General features: G+C 42.3%; 2 protein-coding genes across 6 annotated transcripts in view; both read left to right on the top strand.

The window, feature by feature from the left end:
• Positions 1 to 22,718, top strand: part of aldh4a1 (aldehyde dehydrogenase 4 family, member A1) — a 35,635-nt gene that overhangs the window by 1,335 nt on the left and 11,582 nt on the right. The window contains exons 3-16 of one of the 2 annotated variants that reach the window (XM_042088959.1): positions 1,255 to 1,348; positions 1,548 to 1,640; positions 1,954 to 2,001; positions 2,933 to 3,088; positions 3,796 to 3,945; positions 4,212 to 4,286; positions 4,474 to 4,661; positions 5,051 to 5,124; positions 5,264 to 5,460; positions 6,268 to 6,315; positions 6,409 to 6,561; positions 7,401 to 7,522; positions 7,702 to 7,820; positions 8,155 to 9,948. In XM_042088959.1, the coding sequence (XP_041944893.1) occupies positions 1,255 to 1,348; positions 1,548 to 1,640; positions 1,954 to 2,001; positions 2,933 to 3,088; positions 3,796 to 3,945; positions 4,212 to 4,286; positions 4,474 to 4,661; positions 5,051 to 5,124; positions 5,264 to 5,460; positions 6,268 to 6,315; positions 6,409 to 6,561; positions 7,401 to 7,522; positions 7,702 to 7,820; positions 8,155 to 8,267 (1,630 nt within the window). In that variant the 3' untranslated portion in view covers positions 8,268 to 9,948. Of the gene's footprint in view, positions 1 to 1,254; positions 1,349 to 1,547; positions 1,641 to 1,953; positions 2,002 to 2,932; positions 3,089 to 3,795; positions 3,946 to 4,211; positions 4,287 to 4,473; positions 4,662 to 5,050; positions 5,125 to 5,263; positions 5,461 to 6,267; positions 6,316 to 6,408; positions 6,562 to 7,400; positions 7,523 to 7,701; positions 7,821 to 8,154; positions 9,949 to 16,201; positions 16,205 to 22,718 lie in introns of those variants that run through there. The other variant, XM_042088960.1, reaches the window with a different exon arrangement.
• cxxc1b (CXXC finger protein 1b) lies at positions 12,580 to 22,568 on the top strand. Of its 4 annotated transcripts, none has more exons than XM_042088955.1 (14): positions 12,580 to 12,763; positions 13,420 to 13,535; positions 13,833 to 13,933; positions 14,072 to 14,214; positions 14,394 to 14,549; positions 14,906 to 15,040; positions 15,690 to 15,797; positions 16,493 to 16,674; positions 17,212 to 17,419; positions 19,138 to 19,248; positions 19,385 to 19,434; positions 19,536 to 19,632; positions 21,532 to 21,684; positions 22,194 to 22,568. In XM_042088955.1, exons 1-14 carry the CDS (start codon positions 12,761 to 12,763, stop codon positions 22,338 to 22,340), a joined length of 1,710 nt encoding a protein of 569 aa, XP_041944889.1. In that variant the 5' UTR covers positions 12,580 to 12,760; the 3' UTR covers positions 22,341 to 22,568. The 4 variants fall into 4 exon arrangements, with proteins under 4 accessions (XP_041944889.1, XP_041944890.1, XP_041944891.1 ...); XM_042088956.1 differs by having other exon boundaries at positions 16,496 to 16,674; XM_042088957.1 differs by having other exon boundaries at positions 14,072 to 14,199.

The following is a 22,718-nucleotide window of genomic DNA, read 5'->3' on the forward strand; positions in this document are numbered from 1 at the left end:
TTCCCATATGTGAGATACCCGGAGATACCGAGCGAATATTTGAAAAAGAACTTACTGTTGTTACGTAATACTTGTAAGAATCGCGACAGGCGCTAGGCTACGTGAGGAATGTATCCCCACTCACGTTCACTTCACTTAATATGCAGACAAGCTGTACGTGACAGCTGTCTTAAATCTAAACATCGTGGTGGCCGTCTCCCAGCAGCGTGCATGTCCCGCGGTTCAACTTCACGGAAGTTACGAGAAACAATGTTGCCTCCTACTCGTTCTTCGTTGTTACAGGTGTTACGTGTGTTTGCATAAGCGAAGTCATGCAGGGTCAATGCTGTCTCAAGCCCATGTCTCCAACTGGGATATCATTGAAAACAATTGAATGTTATATTCACAGTCTTCTACACAATACGATGTGTGTGAAATTCACACACATCGTATATTGTGTAGAAGTCAGGTGTCTATCAGATTTGGGCATGGCATTACACATCCTGCAGAAATCAGCAAGACTGAACTGGTCGAGAGCACCATGGGATAAGCGAATATGGGACACTGACCTTCAGTGCAGCAGAAGTTAATATGGAACCGTAGTGGACAGCAGCAGAAAGTTGCAGCTGTGTAACTTTCCATTCGTCTCTGTGAGACCCTTAAGTTTGAGGTGCACCTACCACCTATCAGTATAGAGAGCACATAGCAATCTGCTCACTAGGGTTAGAGCCAAAACTCATGTTAAACTTATGTTTAACATTATGTATATTTTGTAACTTGCCTATTTAAGGGTTAATCTCTCTTTTCTGTGTGTGGCAAATAGCAGGATCAAACCAGTGTAAGGGATACTAAGACCAAGTCCATGCACAATTGACCCTGTAAACTTTTAAAGCGTCCAATTCTACTAAAGCTGTCTCATGACTGTGTGACAGGCTACTGCACTGTCCCCTCTGGCGTCCTGCCAGGTGTATCTTTTACTGTCTGGACTGGGATAAAGAGACCAGACCAAATCATACGCAACATTACACTTAGTGATTTTCCAGTGCTTTGCAGTGGTGTAAATACCACTGACGACATGCTCTCAGAAGGCAAGGAAGGGCCTGGAAGGCAAGCATGTTTGCTAGCTGGCTAACTTCTGCTAACAGCTGCTAGTGTCGTGTGCATGCACGCCTCTTTTGGGAGAGGTTTACTTGCTGCACCACTCTGACGGTTGGCCAGTGTCACACAGCGTGTTCCATCTCAGTTGAGAGTCTAGTCTGTCCTCTCCTCCCGCAGGTTTAAGACCTTCCCCTGTGCTGCCGTGGAGGTGAAGAATGAGCCCATACTGGGCTTCGAGGCAGGCTCCAAGGAAAGGGCGGAACTGGAGAAGGTACACACACGCACACACACACACACACACACACACACGCACACACACACACACACAGACAGACAGACAGACAGACAGACATAGATAGATAGTGCAATACTTGTACTTTGCAAATGTGCATTCATCTTTCAAGACTTGTGTGAGCATTTAGTCCGCTTGTGCTGTGTTGATTGACCTCTGTGTCTCTGTGGCTTGGCAGGCCCTTGCAAATCTAAAGGGGAAGACCGAGGAGATCCCTTGTGTGGTTGGAGATGAACATGTGTGGACCAAGGACATCAGATACCAGCTGTCTGTGAGTAGACCAGCAGTCAGAAAATCATAACAGCAGCATGTGGAAGTGGACATTACCCCCTGCAGCCAACTCCATAACCTCCTACTCTTATCTTATCTTTCTGTGAGGGACATTACCTTCTGAACTGAGCCTAACTGCTAAAACATGAACAGTGGCAAATGTGTATTACAGTGGTCTTTCATTCATATTATAAGCTGTGTGTTATCTTCCTTAGCTTGATAACTTAGGAACTTCTCTCCCTTGCTTTTGCATGAAGGACACCTGATAATTTATCTCCTGTACATTGCTAAGATATGCTTTCTTTTTTTGCCAGCCCTTCAACCATTCACATAAAGTGGCCAAGTTCTGCTATGCTGATAAGGTAAGGGATCCGTCTGTGGTCCAGACGCTATTTGGGGAATATCTTCTCTTCTTGTCAAAAGCAGTGGCCTAACCTGCAGCTTTCTAACCTTTCAGACACTGGCTATTTAAGACGCTGACCTCCAATTATTAAATAAAACTATTTTTTTTTTTTTTTTTTAAAAGCAGGTGGTCAGGAAAAAAAACCAACAACAATTTGTCAGAAAAGAACACACAAACTGATACACTGGCAAGTCTGATGAAAAGCATTTTGGCATGAAACCACTCATTTGGTGTGAATAGCAGAGTTTTCTAAAAGAAGTGTGCCAATTTTTGTCTTCTTATTAGTTCATCCAGTGTTTTCTGGAACTACGTCTGAGATGTAGTGAAAACCTTGAGGACCTCTTGAATAAAGCCATCCGTTTGTCGTCATCACAGAATGTTGAGCTCGAGGTCACCGAGTACTGTCAGGAAATTGATAAAGCAGCCAGACAGCTACAGCGCTACACTCTGGGGGCATGGACATGGAGGCCCATAAACATGCCCCCAGAGTGTAGCACTGTAGCTGCCTGGAAGCTCTAACTGTTGGCTGCAGCAACTCGAGTTTACGTTTTTTTTTGTTTTTTTTTAAAACTTGTTACTTTTTTACTTGTGACCTCAAGAATCGGACATCTATGAAAAATTGCCAGATTTCTCCTTTTAAAAGTAGCTTACATAATAGCTTGTAGCTTAGCTCACTCCATTTTGCCCATCACTGGTCGTCAATACTTTTAGAAAACAAATTCTGAACTGGTCAGATGAAGTGACCTCACTATCCCTTTGTTTTTCTCCTTTCCAAATATGTTGGTTTATGGTTAGTTTAGTGTCTGTTTATGTCTGTGCAATGCTTATTATTTGACCAGATGCCTTTGGAACTGACTTCCCTGACCTTAAATGCTGAATTGTCTACGCAGGAGCTCTTGAACAAAGCCATCACGGCGGCGGTGGCGGCGCGTAGAGACTGGGACCTGAAGCCGGTGGCTGACCGTGCACAGATCCTCTTCAAGGCCGCAGATGCCATCAGTGGACCCAGGAGGGCAGAGGTGCTGGCCAAGACCATGATAGGCCAGGTAAAAAGTGGGCCTTGTCCCCTTTAACCTCAGCTCTGTGGGTGAGCTTTGTGTAGTAGAGCCATACCAGCTAGTTTAATATGAAGTACAAGTATTGAGTCTTTGTAACATGAACCAGCTACTTTTGGCACAGTGAATCACCTAATGCAACTAAGCATAGGTCAACATATAGGAAAACATACAACTTACAGGGTGGGTTGTCTTCTCATGGGCCTCCCTAACCTTAGGGCCCCTTGTTAAGGTCCTGGCCCGTGGGCTAGCACACACTATTTTGGTGCCAGTGTTTGGGAACAACTGGTATTCCAAGAACTTGGGCCTCGTTTCAGGGCAGGGGAGGTGTGGAATCACATGTGCCTCTCAAGCTCTCTGTGTCTCTCACAGCATGGGTCCCATGTTATTCAGGCAGCCTGGGGACCTGAAGTAAGCATAAATATATAAACATTATATTAGTATTAATTGCATTGATTATGTATTGATGTATATGTACATGTATATATGTGGCCAGGTCCATCAAAAGGACTGATTTCTACCACACTTCTATACATGAGCATGGGTGACTGCAGTAAGGTTTAAAAACTCATGTGTTGTAACATTCAAGATCTGAACGTGTCTGTGCTGGCATGTCTCCTAGGGTAAAATAGTGTGTCTCTGTGCTGGCATGTCTCCTAGGGTAAAACTGTGTATCTCTGTGCTGGCATGTCTCCTAGGGTAAAACAGTGGTTCAAGCTGAGATTGACGCTGCTGCAGAACTTATTGACTTCTTCCGCTTCAACGCCAAGCATGCCATCGAGCTACAGTACCAGCAGCCTATGAACACAGATATCAGCACCAACACTATGCTATACCGTGGTCTGGAGGTAAGAGAGCCCCCCCTACAGGCCTGGAGGAAATGGATGTACCCAAAATGAATCTGCGTGCCAACCGTACATTGAAATACGCATTATCCCCCACTGGAATAATAATAACAATTTCAACATGGCACGGTAATATAATGTTTGTGTGAGGATGAGCATGTTCTCTTGCAGACTGTGATGGCATCTTAGGACCTGTCTTCAGTGCTTTTAAAGGTATACTAACTGTTTTGTGTGTCTCATGTTGCACTGCCTGTTATGCGTACCTGCAGGGGTTCATTGCCGCTGTCGCCCCCTTCAACTTCACTGCGATTGGTGGAAATCTGGCAGGAACTCCCGCCCTTATGGTGAGTGACAGTGTACAGTTTTGGTGAATTTTAGTTTTGAACCTCCTACAGTGATCGTTGGATTTGAAATCATTGGGATTTTTGTCCTTGGATGACTGGCAGACAGGGACGGAACTGAACACCAGTGGCACCATCTGTAGTACCGGTAGTTTGTCATCACCTGATTTGTCCCTTGTGTTTTGGCCAGGGTAATGTGGTGCTATGGAAACCCAGCGACACGGCAATGTCAGCCAGTTACGCCGTGTACAAGATCATGCGGGAGTCCGGCCTACCCCCCAACATCGTCCAGTTTGTGCCTGCTGACGGACCTGTGTTTGGAGACACCATCACGGCCTCCGAGCACCTGGCCGGCATCAACTTCACCGGCAGCGTCCCGTAAGCCTCCGCTGTTTCCTTCAAGCTGCTTTTTTGAATAAATAAATGGACCCTTTCGAGTTCCATTATCAGCATCATAGTTGGCCCCACAAGGCTTCCGTTTTAACATTCCATATGTTATCTTAATGCAGAGGAAGTAGATTGGGACCCAAATAGAACGTTCAAGTATTTTTTTTTTTTTTTTTATTGTTGAAAGGGTCTATACAATGCTGTTTTGATTAAAGGGGATGGATGGATCAATAGTATCACTGATCACAATCAGTAGAATTGGGTATGAGAAACTAACTGATGTTTGTAACTGTGAGATCAAGCCAATTATGCCAGTGTGTGCTATCTTGGGCCTTTGTATAAGAAATAAACCCATTCACTGTCTCTTGCTCTTACTTCAGGACCTTCAAGCGCTTGTGGAAGCAGGTGGCCCAAAATCTGGACATCTACAGGAACTTTCCTCGAGTAGGTGGAGGTAAGTGAACATGACCTGGCCTTGTGTCAGAGCCCTGCCAAAAGCCTTTAACAGCACTGTATTGTCCAGTCACTGACCAACTCACTCATTCTCTAAAGTCCCTCTCTCAACTCCTAAATTGTGTTGTATTCCTCTGCAGAGTGTGGCGGTAAGAACTTCCACTTTGTGCACTCATCTGCGGATGCCCACAGCGTGGCCATGGGAACGATCCGCTCTGCGTTTGAGTACGGAGGGCAGAAGTGCTCCGCCTGCTCCAGGATGTACGTGCCGGACAGCCTCTGGCCTCAGATCAAGAAGGAGCTGCTGGACATCCACAAGCAAATGAAAGTGGGAGACGTGAGTATGGAGTGCTCCCCGCACCCCACCCACCTGCTCCACTAGGCACCTCAAAACATCAACGGAACTAGACCCATTACCAAACGCATCCCGTAACATGCCCAAATATGGTCAGAAAACACCTGTGGTCATGACCGGAGTAGGCCTACCCGTCGAGGAAATGGTCTTTTTCTTTGTCTCACAGAAATAAATCAGATGTCAGTAAATGGTCAATATACTGATGTTAGATTGAGCTCAGTTGTGTACAGAGGAAATGGGGCAGAGAAAGAAGACATTTTGAATGTTCCTTTCCTCTGGGTTGTCCCTCATGCAGCCCATTAACTCTTTTACTGTTGTTGTTTTTTTTTTGTAATGCAATGTTTATTGATTTTTCAACATAGGGAAGTGTATATACAGCATTTGTCAACAATGGTCAAATTTTCCCTTAACCCCTCCCACCCACCCACCCATCCCTTACCAACACATGGATCAGCATTAGTCAGAGTACAAATACATGTTTGAAGCAATCATACAAAATAAACACACACACACACACACACACACACACACACACACACACCTTATAGAAAAGGATTGAGAAAAAAAAAAAAAAAAGAAGAAGAAACACCTATTTACAAAGCAACTCTCTATTACTATTGTTTTTAAAATGAAAAAAGCAACATCCTCTGTGGTCATGAAATGATGCAAGAGAAAGGACAGTGCTCTGTCAAACACGTTTTTAAAAGTATTTAGACAGAGATAACACAACAGTGTACTGGAGTACCTCCATTTGTCATCACACTTCTGATGTGACCTATTTCCTTGCAGCCTGTTGAGGACTTTGGGACTTTCTTCTCTGCTGTCATTGATGACAAGGTAGGATATGTTATACAAGCGAGTAAAGAGAAGTGTTTTTGAAGGCACTGCCGCCTCACTGATCTCTGATATGTGGTTATCTTTCTTTCTCAGTCATTTGCACGCATTAAGAAGTGGCTGGATCATGCAAAGTCCTCTCCTAACCTGACCGTGATTGCTGGAGGAAAGTGTGATGACAGCAAAGGTTACTTTGTGGAGCCTACCATCGTTGAGACCAAGGACCCAAAAGATGCCATTATGTGTGAGGTAAAGGAGCATACAATTATGTGTATTTGTTTAGAAGATGCTAGAGGGACTTAGCACAGTGTGTGGATATATTGATTCATCAGTATCTACAGTACACCCTGTTGGAAGTGAACCCATTGGCCTGGTTCAGTAACTTAAGCTAGAGGACAATTGATATGTAAAAGTGTAAGGGGTCTTCTCATGACTTTTTAATATCATATAGTTCTTAGTCTAGAGTTTATTCCTGAAATGTATAAAACCTATAACCAGAGGGTAACAATACCATTTAACCATCATGGTAATGACCCTGTTTTCTCTGTGAGTATAAAATAGGGATTTCATCCCTACAAATTTGATGTTGATTTTGATGTGTGATAATTACTTTAAAATGAATATATTTTATAGTTAACTTTATGGATCAATCAAATGAAGAGACCCATGTCCTGTTGCATCTGCGGTGCACATAGACGATACACTGGTACACGCTGTCTTTAGGACCACATATCGCTAGTGCCCAGAGACCGTAAAATGGCTCTGATAACATGCTTGAGAGCTCAGGATCGCCCCCATCAACAGGCTGAGTGCTGGATTTGCCTTGTTTGCTCAAGTCAATCCTTTCTCTAAACCATGTTTAACGCATCAACTCTCAAACAGCCTGCGCTGAATACGGCACATTTCACTCAAACCCACATGGCAAGAATTTTATATTCAAAGACTTTTCAGTGAATCCCAAATTCACACCCATTGAATTGTGATGTTAATTCTGGTGGTTCTGATTTCCTCTAATATGAACTTGGGTGTTGAGACCGTGTTCCCTTGTGGTTCTAAACTGCTGTGTTTGGCTGTTCTCTGTTCTCCAGGAGATCTTTGGGCCGGTTCTCTCTGTTTACGTGTACCCTGATAAGGATTACAAAAAGGTGCTCAACTTGATTGACAACACATCACCGTATGCACTGACTGGAGCTGTTTTTGCCAAGGACAAGTAAGTCGCCAACACAACCCTTATCGTCTGTTGCTGTGCCAGCGGGCGGGGGGTGCTAGCAAACATATTACATCCTCCTTGTGTGAGTTTTAATCCAAATTGTCACTGTCTGTGTCTTTTTCTTGACAGATGAGTCTGTGTGTCATTGTGTGTAACTCTTGCTTTATTATTATTTTCAGGAGTGTTGTAGAAGAAGCAGGGAAGGCTCTGAGGAACGCTGCAGGAAATTACTACGTCAACGATAAATCTACAGGCTCCGTTGTGGCCCAACAGCCATTTGGTGGCGCTAGAGCATCAGGTGAGCTACCTGACAGACTGCTGATACTAATGCAGAAATGGCCATAATGGCATAGGCCACTAGGCTACACAACACATTATAGTTGTTATGTTTAACTAGAAATCAACCTTAAAAATCTTTGTCACATAAAAATCTCCCTAGCACATTGTCACTAAAGATAATTTATTTTAGTTATGGATGCTCTCCCACTAGGAGCTAACACATTCAAAACAAGTGCATCAATAGACGCATTGTAGATGTACAGATTGCACAGGACTAATGGCAAACATTTTATTGTCAGAATATTATGGTTAGTCTTTTCTCTTGACCCCTAAGTATTTTCTTTTCTGTCTAGGTACCAATGACAAGCCAGGTGGACCACACTACGTGTTGCGATGGACCTCTCCCCAGGTTGTCAAGGAGACACATGCCCCACTCTCGGAATGGAAGTACCCCTACATGGGTTGAAATGGACCTGCCACACACCCCTGCCAGCCTCGATCCCTCTCCCTCACTCATGAACCTTTTCCCACAATCCCCTTCACTTCCTCCCTCCCTTCCCTCCAATCAAGACTAAATAACAAATCCCGAATCCTCCTTTGACCCGAGCTCCATCTTTGCCCCTAATGACCTGTTGAACCAGAAAGTCTGGCAGCGTCCGTCCAGTTGTCTTAAACCAGAGTGCTGAAGCAGAGGTGGTCGCTCCCTGGTACGGCGAATCAAAGCTCTAGTCAGACACTCTGCTGAGGTGAGAGACGAGCTCAGCAACCAATAGCAGAATGTCTTTGGGACTTTAGCCCCATCCTTCCGGCCTGTCTGCTGTATAAGTGACGACTCCCACCAACTACTCACCATCTGGGAGACTTTTAGGTGTAGCATACTGTAGCTGCTCCTCTTATGGCCTGAAGGAATGGCTGTCTTCTGAGGTCCGTTTCTTTCAAGATGCACTAAAGTTGTTGGTCTGTGCTTCTCTATCTGGTCTTGTTAGAAGGGATGGCAAATGATCTAAAGGTCTGGCATTGATCTAAAGGTGCAGTTTGTAATTTGTTATCAAAAAGTAACAATTTTCTTTAAACCTTCTGTGGTTTTGCGAATCTGAAGGCAAGACGGTTTCTCAATATTCCCCTATATTTTTGTATCGTTTTCTTTTAATGTGTATTACTATTATATTGTATATACTTATTTGTCATTGTCCTTCATAGGTCTACGCTCATTGATATTTTTTATGACAAAATTGTAAATTAACTGCACCTTTAACTTTCTGCCATGGTAAAAGGAAGTAGAGATGACATGATTTTATATTTTTTAATGTTTCATTGTCTTCTGCTTCAAACATATGACCCCATGCTATTACATTTTGGTTTGGTTCTTGACTCTACAGATGTCCTGCAGAATACACTACTCACAAAAAGTTAGGGATATCTGGCTTTCAGGTGAAATTTGTTTCAGTACAGAAAGTACTGAAGCATTGAACTGTTGGACATGCGCATTCAAAAGTTTAGAGAAGGTCACATTAAGTAAAGGTTATAGTGGATTTTAGGTTCATCCTGAAATTTCACCTGAAAGTCGAATATCCCTGACTTTTTGTGAGTAGTGTATATTCACCCCTGGATGTTGAACTAATTTTCTATATAGTACCAGACACTGAAATGGACCCAAATCTGATCTGGTGATTTGGCAGTGTAGTTCATCATGACCCTGACCAGTGCAGCTTGTGCAAGCTGAGTTCTCTCTGTTACATCCGACGCTGATCTGTTACAGCAGCCAGCCTGATGCTGATGCCATTTCGCTTTGACTAACTTCACACTGGACTCATGCATATCAGTCTTCATCCGCTGCATGCCTGAGGTTCGCAACACGGGAAAATGTACACTAATAGGTGACATGCAAATCATTTCTTACAAATCATGTTGACACAGAAGAAAAACATCTTCTACTTGAAATATGCAATTAATGTAATGATTGACAGTCATTCATTTTAGCTAAGTTTAGAAATTAATTATTGATGTGTCTGTTTTTCTCCTCCAAGTCATTTTGGAGAATAGTGCCTATCTTGAAATGGTCTCTGTGGACCTCGATCATGTTGTGCTTGCTGTACATCTGACAGAAAATATGTGAATGTGTGTGATTAAAATGGGAATTGAATTCACAGAATGTCTGTGTGTCTTAATGTGCATCCACTTAATAGTGTGCTAAGCAGACTTAATAATGTTTACAGAGGGAAGACCAACAATAGCCAGCTTGTTAGCCATCTCCTTATTCACATGTGTATGTGGTTTGATACACTGAAATATGTGTGTTGCTGATCCTTGGTTTGCTGCTCATTGTGAGTCTCGAGGAACATTTCACTTGTAGACACAACAGGATTTGAATGGGGAAAAATGAGACAAGGAGCAGGTAAAACATAGGAAGAAGTAATATTGGATGTGGTTTTAACTCCTCAGTTGAACAGTCATAGCCAATTGTTAAACTTACTCATCATAGTACACTCCAAATTAAGTCAAGCACCATTTATTATTTGTGCTTCTGGAGCTGTTTGTGATGTTCACAAGATATTTTTCTGTAATATCTGCCAGTTCAGTTGTATACATTTCAGAGTTGTTTGGTTTGAGTATAGGATACAAACAGTTATGTCTTTATTAAGTGTTATTGCATCAAAATGATTATTGTTTTGCACCAGATAGTAGGCTACATTAATTCAATACAATATGATGCACTCATTTTAGTGCATTTGTTTGACACAATTTACTAAGCGGGCCCACAATTTTGCAAAATTTTGCATTATATAGTACATTTTTATATTTATATATATATATATTATATAGCTTATATCTTCAAATACACACACACACACACACACACACACACACACACACACAAAGGGGCGCTGCTAGAAAATGTGGGCCCTATGATAAATAATTCTGGGTCCCCCAAAATGCAAGGGGGTCAAGGGGCAATTGATTATTGCACAGCCTATAAAAATCTACACTGGCATTCAACAATTGTGTTCCTAACACAATTTTAAGCAAGTCTATTGGGAGTTTGATTTCTTCACATAGACAACATCGATACAGTAGCTCCGGAGCAACTACAGTCTAGCAGCTTTGCATAATGTAAAGGCATGACATTTACTGAAGGCCAAAAAATGTATATACACCCAAAGCTGAAAACCCATTACAGGATGGGACAGGAAACTAGCTGTAAGAGCTATGTGACTACATGCACAGACTATGTGACAATATGCACAAAAATGAAAGCAGTTATAGAACCACAGCCTTCCTATTTGTGTGTGTGTGTGTGTGTGAGAGAGAGAGAGAGAGAGAGAAAGAGACTGTATATCTTGTCACTAGTCCTCTAACTCCTCTAACTTACAACTATGTGACAACAGAGACTGTGACCGCATGCACAAATTCAAATGAAAGTATACAAAGAACCACAGCCTTCCTATTTGTGTGGAAATAAGTACATTACAACACATGCAAATAGACAAAAACGCTAGACAAAACACAAGCAACTTAAGAAAATATCTTCAAAATGTGCATAGCCTACCTATCGTCCTGCAAACGGACTAAACCATTTTGCTCTTTAGCAAGGGGTAAGTGTCACCTTAGACAGTCTTCACTATTTTTTCTAAACTATTCAGTCAGTCAATCAACCAAGTTATGCAGCAAATACACGTTACAATTACAAATTAACTTTACATTTCGTCTTACATTCATTATGGCATTTAATTTGGAAATTAAAATAGATATTCCAGACTTTTCAAGGGCCCTCTTTCCACTTGGGGCCCTAGTAATCAGTCTCACTTCCCCCCCCCAGTCCAACACCCCTGCACACACACAGCCTATATCAATACCCTCTTCTACTAACTGAAGTCGGTAAGCCAGTGTACTGACTGAAGTGTAGCCCCCACGTTCCTTATTTTCATATCAGAAAGTTGGCAACTGGACTTGTCTTGGTCTCGACCATTGTGAATATTCTAGCTGGTCTTGTCTGAGTCTAGTGGGCTAAAAAAAAAAAAAAACAATTGCATGCTTCAGAAAGCAGAGGGCAGAGTGAGGCAGCGACACTAATAAATTATGAAGGGTCTTCAGTATAAAGGTGCAATGTGACCTAGAGCTAGGGCTTTAAGGTTTATTGCGAAATTAGAAGGCTTTATGCAAATTTACTTTCACACAATCTTACAGCACGCATTGGTTAAAAGCTTGATTTTTAGCAAACTAATGATGCCATTGGCTTATGTAATTCATAATGCATTTGTGTATTCACACACACAATTATCCATCCAGTATCATTCAGTTGTACTTCTGTCATCTATGCCACGCCCACTAGTGTTTCCCTCATCTCTGGGGTCTGTCATGTTATGGGTCAGACTAATACAGCTCATACTCTGGGCAAGTCTCTGATGGTCTCACAGCAAGCCATCCCACTTTATCACAAATAGGACAGTGAATCCAGGTCTACTGTACCTGCCCTGACTGTAATGCCAAGACCCAGGCTCATTAGTATGACCATCAGAGTGCATCATCTGGAGGCAGCCTTAACACACGCACGCACGCACGCACACATACACACACGCACGCACGCACGCACACACCGTAGGGCACACACACACATAAAATGTTCTTTCTTTATTTGAATTTTTATCATTATGTCCTTTGCAGCAGACATGGGTCTTGATATTTTTTTAGAAAATGTAAACAAAGCATAACAGACCTATGTGAAAGACATTTTGGTAGACACGATAATCGGAACTTTTATTTTTTAAAGGAATGGCCAGGGTTTATACTTCCGGTTCCCGAAGCTATTCATTGTTTGGCTAGCTATCAAATCTAGACAAATGTATCACGCCTTTGATCGTATTGTGGACACGGCAAACTGCTGATTGACCAAGCCTTTATATTAGATTAACTTAAGGTCTCGTGGAATATAAATAAGACATCATTATCAATTTACTAAACATGGTGAGTATAACTGTAGTCAACGAGCTAAGATGTGCTAGCAAGCTAACGTTACATTTCAAAGCTAGCTAAACTCGAACTAGGAGTTTTTCCAACATTGATTTGCTGTATTTGACGATGGAATTTGTGATGGCTTTTGTTTGTCGTTAATAATGGTTTCAGACATGGCTTTGTTGTGAAAACATCAAACTTGAGATGTGTGTTGTGTAACGGTAACGTTCACATAAGGGTTAGTTATCTATAACAACGTACATTATTAACGTTATGGATTTTTTTCATGAACACCTTTCTTTCATGAACTTTAACAAAACAAATCTGGTCGAAATGAAAGTGTTGAAGTAGCTGGCATCTGTGGGAAAATAAGTTGCAGTATATCTGACAGTGCAGTTGCAGTGCATCTGCACAGTGTGATGACACTCCTATGCTAACGTTAACTCGGTGTGTCAGTTAATGTTAGAGACCGCCAATATCTGGTAACGTAGTGCTATCCGTGTACCAGTACCACCACCACTAGTTATATTATACATGTGTGCCATACAATCTGTTAGGTCCCCTTTGCAATGGCCATCGCTACCATTTGTCATACCAGTTTTATTATGGTATTAGACCATAATCAGTTGTGTCGAGACTTACTCACCTGCGTCGCTGTCACCCCACAGGACAGTGAGATGTCTGACCTGGACCAAGGTCCGGGGATGGAGAACAGCAGTATGGAGGAGGAGAATGCACCTGTCTACTGCATCTGTCGCAAGGCGGATATAAACTGCTTCATGATGTAAGCTTGCAATCTCAACTTTAACATGACAAACAACACTATTTGAATTGATTTCTCAGTATTTAGTCAAACTGGATCAGAATTGTTAAACACCATTTGATAACAATCATCATCTGATTAATGTTGCAGCCTGTACTTTTCTTCCAGTCATTTTCAAATGATTCTATATCCTTATCTGTGAATTAGATCTAGACTATTCAATGACCACAATAAACCTTGATACAGATAAGTGATGTCTGACCAGAAGTCTCTGATTTCATAAGAGTAAATGTCTCTCCTGGTGTCTTGTGTCACCAGTGGCTGTGATAACTGTAACGAGTGGTTCCATGGCCACTGCATAAACGTGACGGAGAAGATGGCCAAGGGCATCAGGGAGTGGTACTGTATGCGCTGCCGAGGTGAGGCTTTCTCAAACTATACAACTTCTCATTCTGGATAGCTCCAGCTGATGCGATCAGATCTACAATAAAGTAGTTTATAGTTTAGTTTGGCTCCAGTCACCTTCAGTAATCAATATAATCTATTCTCTACTGAAGACAAGAATCCATCTCTGGAGATCAAGTTTCGACCGAAGAAGAGCCACGAGGAGAGGGTGGAACAGCCGAGGAAGGAGAAACAGACGAGTCTTCCGGACTTCAAATTGGACAAGCGCCGAGGCTCACGGGTGAGAGATATTCTGGTAAAGACGCCATGTATGTAGATACAGACAGATAGAGGTGTGACAGAGAACATTTGACCTAAGATATTGTCATTCCCGAGTGTTTATTGTGTTAAGTTGGTTTTGGTGCATGTAAAAAAATGAAATGTATGTGTAAGGTTTCGAAAAATTGTGTGTGTGTGTGTTTTGTGGATCCTCAGGTGAAGCGCTCAGCTCGTATGTGTGGTGAGTGTGAGCCCTGCAAACGCACTGAAGACTGCGCACAGTGTGACTTCTGCAAGGACATGAAGAAGTTTGGAGGGCCTAACAAGATCAGGCAGAAGTGTCGTCTGAGGCAGTGTGAAGTGCGCGCCAGGGTGAGTGCTGACTTAGATAGATAGATAGATAGGTAGATACTTTATTGATCCCCAAGGGGAAATTCAAGACTTGGGTGAGCTTAAAGCTTTTGGAACAGACAGTGCTGTGTGAAGAATAAAGAGCAAAGGATTCATCTGAAACAAGTGACATGTTACACACAGCAAACACACAGAGATTGTATAGAGGTAAAATGCTCTCTGTGAAGAGAATAATTGCTTTAATTGTGCTGTAGCTCCTCGGCATTAGTATTGTCTAAAGATGTGTTCACTGCAGCGGTGACATGTATTTTTGTGTTATTGTGGTGTGTGACGTGCTTTGTGTTTGTATGTTTGTTGTTTTTTTATGTGTGTATTAGAAAATGCTGCGTGTGAAAGATGAAGAGTTTCTGCGTGAGCGACGGGACAACTCGATGCACAGCCGCTACTCAGACGACTTTGACGACGATGAGATGGAGCTCTACCATAGGTACAAAGCCTCACAGAAGACCCAGGTAACCATGCCAACAAATGCTGTATGCTTCACTTAGACATGTGTGCCAGAGGCTTCTACCTAGTCTGCGAGCCGTATAGTACATTCAAGATTCACTCATAGCTTCCTATTGAGTGGTGAAGATTCTCCATTATGCCAATTTTGCAAAACGCCCCTGTCAGTGAGACATATTCTGATCTGTTGCCCTGCCTTGAAAACCAAAAGACAACAATTTTATCATCAAAATTCTATAGCTGATGTTTTTAGTAAGGTCCCACCTTTGAAGGTTTTAGAATATCTTACTAGCATAGATTTTAAAAAACATATTTAAGTTTCTATAACACACAATGCTCTGGCCACTAAATAGCCTTAGTTGCGGAAATGGCCTTAAATTAAACAAACAAACAAACCTAGTCTGCGTCTGTTTAATGGTTTTAAGGGTAAATTTCAATCTATCTGAGGTTGTTATAAGAGCTTACTTGAGCTTTCCCATCTGATCTTATTGTTTTGAGGTGTACAGTACATGCACACATCAACTGACATTAATTAAATGTCATGATATACTTTAAATACAATGTAGTATGCCCATTGCATGCTTTACAGGTGTATCTTTACTGGAGCATGAATGTCCACCGTCTCATTTGCTTTACTCTGTCTGTCTCTCCTCCCAGCCCTGGCTCAGCGATGATGAGGATGGGCCTGTGTACAACCAGGTGATGCGCAAGAAGGCAGTGAAGATCAAGCACATCAAAAGGCGAGAGAAGAAGTTTGACAAGAAGGTATCTAGTCTTTTTAAGTCCCTCGTATAATTTTCAACACAGCTCTCTGTCTGCCTCAACCCTGCTGCACATGCAGGTGCAAACGGTAAAAGACGAGTCAGTGTACCTGTAATTACTTATCCACTGGTCCTCATTAATGGTTGACTGCATATGCCACAATATTGTTGCATCTGTAACAGCATAGGTTCTCAGGGCAATGTTTAAAACAAATTCGAGGTAGAAATTGATTGTGTACATGTTGTTGCTATGATTATATTCGTTCTATTTAGCTAAATCGCTAGTTCCCTGACTTAGCTAAAGCAAGGCTACCAGCTGACTGCTTCTTCTATATGGTGCTTGCATAATTTGGAGATGTGCTTTGGATCACTGTCCTCTTTTTTGGAGCAATCAAGCGCCATCCACAGGATGTGGCATGGCATTGCAAACCAGAGTGATGGCCTTCCTTCTTTAAGATTCCTTTAACCCTGTACAGATTTGCCACTTTACAACCACCAAAGCACCCCCAGACCATCACCATCAAACACTCCTCCAGCATTTGGCCTGCGTCTCACAAATGGTCTTCTTTGTGATCTGAACACCTTAGAATTCTCTGTCCACGGTTCCAGGTGTTTAATGAGTTTGTCATACGGAAGGTCTTCAACTCGTTTAGCTGACTCCAGGCTGTGTGTTTGTGTCAATGCTCCTTTTGCTCCCAGCAGAAAGAGTCTCGGCGGCACAAGCAGAAACAGAAGCACAAGGACAAGGTCCGGCACAGTGACCGTGGCGACGGGCGAGTCGGGGGCGAGGTGCAGCAATGCCTGGGGCCCAACTGCGTGGAGCCGTCCCGACCCGGCTCCAAATACTGCTCTGAGGACTGCGGTATGAAGCTCGCTGCCAAGTAAGGACTGGCACATGGGTCTACAACTTACTCACTGTCTGGCACTGAGATCTGCATCAGATTATATGGGTCTTTCCATGTCAAATCACACAGAATCCAGGAAAATGGTTGCCGCGCCAAGTTTACCTACTTAATGTTTAGGTCCCAAAATGAAGACCTGTAAAATATATTTGTTAAATTCCAATGTTTCAACCCTTGATTTTTAAAAAAAAAATTTTTACTCTTAGAAATTATCTTTAAGGCCATGTTTGGACACTAATATCTTAATAAATTATTATTCCTTGCTTGCCCAAACTTGAACACAAACATTTTTTATTGTTTCTTTGGATGTGTTTCTGCAGTAGAGCATCTCAGTCTTTTATTAATCCCCTGTGTAACTACCTGTGAGTGACAGTTAGGCTATGTCATTGCTGACATGTGTTTGTTTTGGACATGTGTTTGTTTGCTTGTCATTCAGACACATCTTAGTTAGTTCCTACATCAGTGCCTCTAGTTGTACTGATTGTTTGTTTGTTTGTTTGTTTGTTTGTTGTTCAGCCGCATCTATGAGATCCTGCCCCAGCGCATCCAGCAGTGGCAGCAGAGCCCTTGCATCGCGGAGGAGCTGGGCAAGAAGCAGCTGGAGCGCATCCGCCGCGAGCAGCAGCAGGCCCGCCTCCGCCTCACCGAGATGGAGCGCCGCTTCCACGAGCTGGAGGGCATCGTCGTCAAGGCCAAGCAGCAGACCGTGCAGGAGGACCAGGAGGTCGGGTCACAAACGCGGGCACACTTGCGCACTTACAGTACAGACATAGCCAACACAGCAGGCCCTGCATGAGGACAAGGGGCCTCATTACAGAAAAATATCGAAACTGCTTATCCTATCTTGTCCTAAACTTAAAGTTTCAAAGATAGGAAAAATCTTATCTTCCTATTACAGAAGCAGTTCCTAAACTCATGGCTGTGTCCTATCTTATCTCAGACCTCTTATCTTATCTTAAGAAATCCTAACTGTAACTGTCAATTACCGGTAGGTTTTTAAATTGGCAATTGTCCTGTCATGGCTGTTTTTATGCTTAGAATGTATGTAAGACTGCCTGTACCTATTATGATTAGAATGTCAGGTTGTTCTAAAGAATCTTTGACAGTTGGTTGCTCCAGATAGACATAGCTGCGCGTTGGGTTCCGGTTCGCCCTGTCGGGACATATTTTACCAATAATGACCGGCGTTCTATACATTATCCCGCTTATTACACGGCTACTTGCCAAAACAAAACAATAAACTCCCCACGATATGACTATTTAGCCTACATAGCTTAGGCTATAGCCTATTTGTTACCGTTCATTGTGGCTTTTGCTGAGAAACAAATAGTTTGTAACAACACACACTGAACTTGAATCAAACATTCTTTAGAACACAGCTGATCAACCGTCTGCTTTTCACTTTTGAATGAAGTTCCAGTAGTTGCGGAGTGATATGAAAGACCTGAATTAGAAGCACAAACTCCGTTGCCATTGACAGCGGTCATTATTTTTTTCAGAGCTCCTTTAGTCGAAAATAATGACCGCTAGAACTTTAGGAAATCCCATTCAAGTCAATGGAGCGTTCTACTTGCATTGTGAAGAGCCGTGTAATAAGTAAGGGATAATGGACGGTGGTCTGTTAACAGAAATTAATGCACGGTCAAAGTTGTAAAACAGCCCCGACGCGCAGAGGTTTAAACCTCGTAAGAGAGTGTCAATATTTATGAAAAAGATTTTAAAAAATAAAAATAATTAATAATAAATAATTAATAGTATAATTCTGTTATAATGATTAATATTTATTTGTTTTAGGCTATACATGTTTTAAAACACAGAGCTTATACTTGTTATATTGCTTGTCCAAGTTTTCACTTAATTACCCTATTTAGTGAAATATGCTTTATGGTGTCCCTAACAGTCATGTTCTTCATCTTGTCATAGGCTAGGCAAGAACCCAACAAGACTGTTACAGTCAGTTTTGGCAGTTATTTTGAATTTAGGACCGGGTCTGTGCCATCCTAAGTTAGGATTCCTAAGTTTTTGAATTAGGATGGTTCTGTAATGGCCAAATTCCTATCTTATGTTAACTAAAGATAGGATTTTTTCCCTAAATGCAGTTAGAAAACATGCTAAACTGAGATAAGATAGGATTTCAGAGTTAGGAAGTTTCTGTAATGAGGCCCCTGGAGGTTAACAATCAGGTGGAAAAGAGCGAGGAAAATCAATGAGAAAAACGCTTGCGTTAGATAAGATGAATCCAAACAGTAGACCATGCAGTAGGACCAAGAGGTGATGATGAGAGATGCTGTCAGATTTATATGGGCACTGATGAAAAACAAAACAGATTTATACAAAGATGTCAAATCAAAATAGCAGATTGTTCAGGGGGTGAGGACGTTGTTTGAGCTACAGAGTATGTGTATGGTACATAGATGCTTACGCAAGTTCCTCTGCTTCCAGGTGAATGAGGGAGACAGTGAAGACACAGACCTGCAGATATTCTGTGTGTCCTGCAGTCACCCTGTCCACCCCAAGGTGGCGCTGAGGCACATGGAGAGATGCTATGCCAAGGTAAGCGTATGGCAACCATTCTATTTCCTGAGGGTTTCAAGACTATTCCCACCAAAAACTGATAGAACATGTGGGCTTTTTAAAAACGTCACATTCACATTAATGGAGTTTGTGTTGACTTGATCTCTCTCTGCAGTATGAAAGTCAAACGTCATTTGGGTCCATCTTTCCCACACGCATTGAGGGGTAAGAGGCATCGTTATTAGTAATAAGGGCTAAAAAGAAAAAGGTATGTTTTAACCCCCTTGGTCCTTGTTAATGTGTGTTTACTGTACATCTGTCTCCAGGGCAACACGACTCTTTTGTGACGTATATAACCCTCAGAGCAAGACGTACTGCAAGAGGCTGCAGGTCCTCTGTCCAGAACATTCCAGAGATCCAAAGGTTAGTAGTAAACCCAGAGACTTTCTAATGAAGAGACACCGCACTCAAAAAATCCTCCATAGAAATGCATGGGGTTAGTTTGTATCACCAATATGTCGTTGACATGTGAATACATTGAGCCAATCGTGGTGTGATGTGAATACATTGAGCCAATCATATGGTGTGTTGTGAAGACATCGTGCCAATCATGTGTTGTGAATTTGCCGCTGGAGCAAGATTGGTGTCCTGAAGCCTTGCGCACGCACATTTCTGCCGAATAGGATGACCGATGAATGCCCAAAAAGCGTTGCAATATGGCCGCCGAGTGGAGGGACTTGCCTAAAAGGACTTTGGTGAAGACTGCAATCAGACTCAACGCCCCTCCTTTGAACCAGGCTTCTTCCTTTAGAAAGGATGAGTTATTTTCTTCAGTCGCCCAATCAGAGTCCTTCTCTGTGGTTTAGACAGCGAAATCACATTCTAATGCAAAATATAGTTTGTCACATTCAGCCAATATTTCTTCACCATGCTCTAGTTGTCTGGCTGTGTGATCTCCAAAATAGTGTGGAGGGCAGCAGGTTGGAATTTAATTGGCTTATGGCCAGAGTATACCACAAAGTTCAGGTGCACCTCCTTAGTGGGGTTCCCAATTTCAGACATACACAGGAAAGGTGTTGCATTCTTTGTGCAATAGGTAGGGGAGTTCCCACAGTAGCAAATCAACAACCAAGCTTATCTAAAATGAAACAATAGGACGCGAGATATGACTTATGCAAACAATTGACCTGTCGCTAAGCCCCCATTGTTTCCGTGTGAAACTCGGATAAACAAAGCAGACTTGATTAGAAATACATTATGGAAAATGGCAGCTGACAGTATATCAAAGCAGGCTTTGAAGACATTTTGGTCGAGGACGGATTTCATTTCCTCCAGAAGCAATCAAATTTTAATTATGCTATGGAGAGGTATATTCAAAACTTTAAAATACATACAAGGTGACAAGCTTAAAGTGGAGGCAGATCACCGTGCAAAAACCACTTATGTTAATGCTAGCTAGCTAGTGGAAGATTGAGACTGAGATATGTTAGGCTATGTTAACAGTCGATGTAGTAAGGATATAGTAGTTGGCTAATGAGCATTTTCATTTTGGGATTTAACAGGGAACCTGGTTACTGTGCCCACGTTGTTGGCTCAGTAGCCTACATTACGTCGAGCTGTTGCAAACGCGAGAGACGTCCTGTAGGCTACTGTTAATGAAATATACCCCGTTTTCTAGCCTCTCGGGGTACCGGCTATCACACCGGGTATTACACGTCCCCCATGCACAACGTTTGACCACAGTTATCCGTCTGGTTTTTTTGAGGAAATAAACTCCATAAATAACCATTAATTTGTAATTGTATGCATCCTCCCTGTTGTTTCCTATGGAGTTGTTCGAGCTGATGTTCGAGTCCGTTGAGGCTGGAATGTCATTGGCTCATCTGCGTTCTAAGTTTGGCGCTTAGCGACAGGTCAGTTGGCTGGCGGCAGTCACAAATGTACCTGGCATCCATGAAGGCCATCAGCCTGTATGCCCAAGCAAAGAACCATAGCATCAAGGTCCTCATCAAAAAACCAGCCTTCATGAGCAACATCTCCACAAACAGAGCAGCCTTTGTGAGCATGTCACTGGGGTTGTCAAGCAGGCACCCTCCTTAGTGTTTCGTTCCCATAATCAATTACATATCAGAATAAACAATTGAGCTGCAAGCTCATCCACACATACCTCGCAACACCCAGACATGCATCATGTACTTATATACATTGCATACAATGCATGACATGCATACATTCATTGAATAATATTACATGAAAATATTTAGTATTTGCTGAGTGAAGTGTAATATATTAATATGTGTTTGCATATGTGTTTGCGTGCAGGTTGCGGTGGATGAAGTGTGTGGTTGTCCGCTGGTGCGTAATGTGTTTGAGCCGACGGGCGAGTACTGCCGCGTGTCCAAACGCAAGTGTAACAAACACTACTGTTGGGAGAAACTGCGGCGGGCAGAGGTGGACCTGGAGAGAGTCCGAGTGGTCAGTTCAAAACCCTTTCAAGAGAGTTCCATTATCAGCATCATAGTTGGCCCCACAAGGCTTCGGTTTTAACATTCCATATGTTATCTTAATGCAGAGGAAGTAGATTGGGAACCAAATAGAACGTTCAAGCATTGTTTTTGTATTTATTGTTGAAAGGGTATATAACTTTACCCTTGCAGTTTCTTACACTGTTTAGCACTTTCTACAATATCCATGGCTTTGCACAGGCATCTATTCCCTGGCTTATCACTCTACTGTTACTACCAGCTCCGTAAAGCTTTACAGTAATATACAGGGTCTCCGTTTTATCTGACTGTATTAAATTAACTTTGTTATGAAGATGTTATATTGATGGGGAAAGTAGTTTAGGTGCAAGGTCATTTTAGTGGAAGACCGCGTAATGCCATTATGCAGGTACACTTCAGCCATGGTATATTGTCACTGATGTGTTTTGAAAATCAATTGGTGAACGTGTGAATGAACAGACCTCTCCTCTCCTCTTGTAGTGGTACAAACTAGACGAGCTGTTTGAGCAGGAGCGGAACGTGAGGACGGCCATGACGAACCGGGCAGGACTCCTGGCACTTATGCTGCATCAGACGATCCAGCACGACCCTCTTACCACTGATCTCCGGAGCAACAAGGACAGATAACCTTTGACCTCACGTGTTAGATTCTTAATCCCTTGGACACAAAACCCAAAAGCCTAACTTGTCAGTTGGGGTATCAGGCTCACCTTTTGTATTGTGCGTCAGTGGAACGGACCTAAGATTCCAATAGAAGATTTACTCCATTGTTGTCTTTACATAAAGTTATTTGTTGCTTTTCTTTACTCCCCTGTCTTTTGATGGCCAAAAATAAAAATGTCCTTATTTATCTACTGTAGCCTCCATTGAGTGGAAAAGCAGAAAGGTAGATGTATGTGTTACCAGTTTTCCAAACTGAAGCTGCCTGTTTTAGTACATTATTATGACGTTGTGCTGGTGGTTAACTCAAAGCTTTCACTCTTTAACTCAGATAAAATATATATG

Source organism: Alosa sapidissima, chromosome 4 (assembly GCF_018492685.1).
Source record: "Alosa sapidissima isolate fAloSap1 chromosome 4, fAloSap1.pri, whole genome shotgun sequence".
Classification (NCBI taxonomy): Eukaryota; Metazoa; Chordata; class Actinopteri; order Clupeiformes; family Clupeidae; genus Alosa; species Alosa sapidissima.

Excerpts from the sequence above, each read along its gene's own strand:
- cxxc1b (XM_042088955.1), top strand. Across the intron at positions 14,550-14,905 it reads AGTGTGAAGTGCGCGCCAGG|AAAATGCTGCGTGTGAAAGA; the intron begins GTGAGTGCTGAC and ends TGTGTGTATTAG. Across the intron at positions 19,435-19,535 it reads TTTCCCACACGCATTGAGGG|GGCAACACGACTCTTTTGTG; the intron begins GTAAGAGGCATC and ends ATCTGTCTCCAG.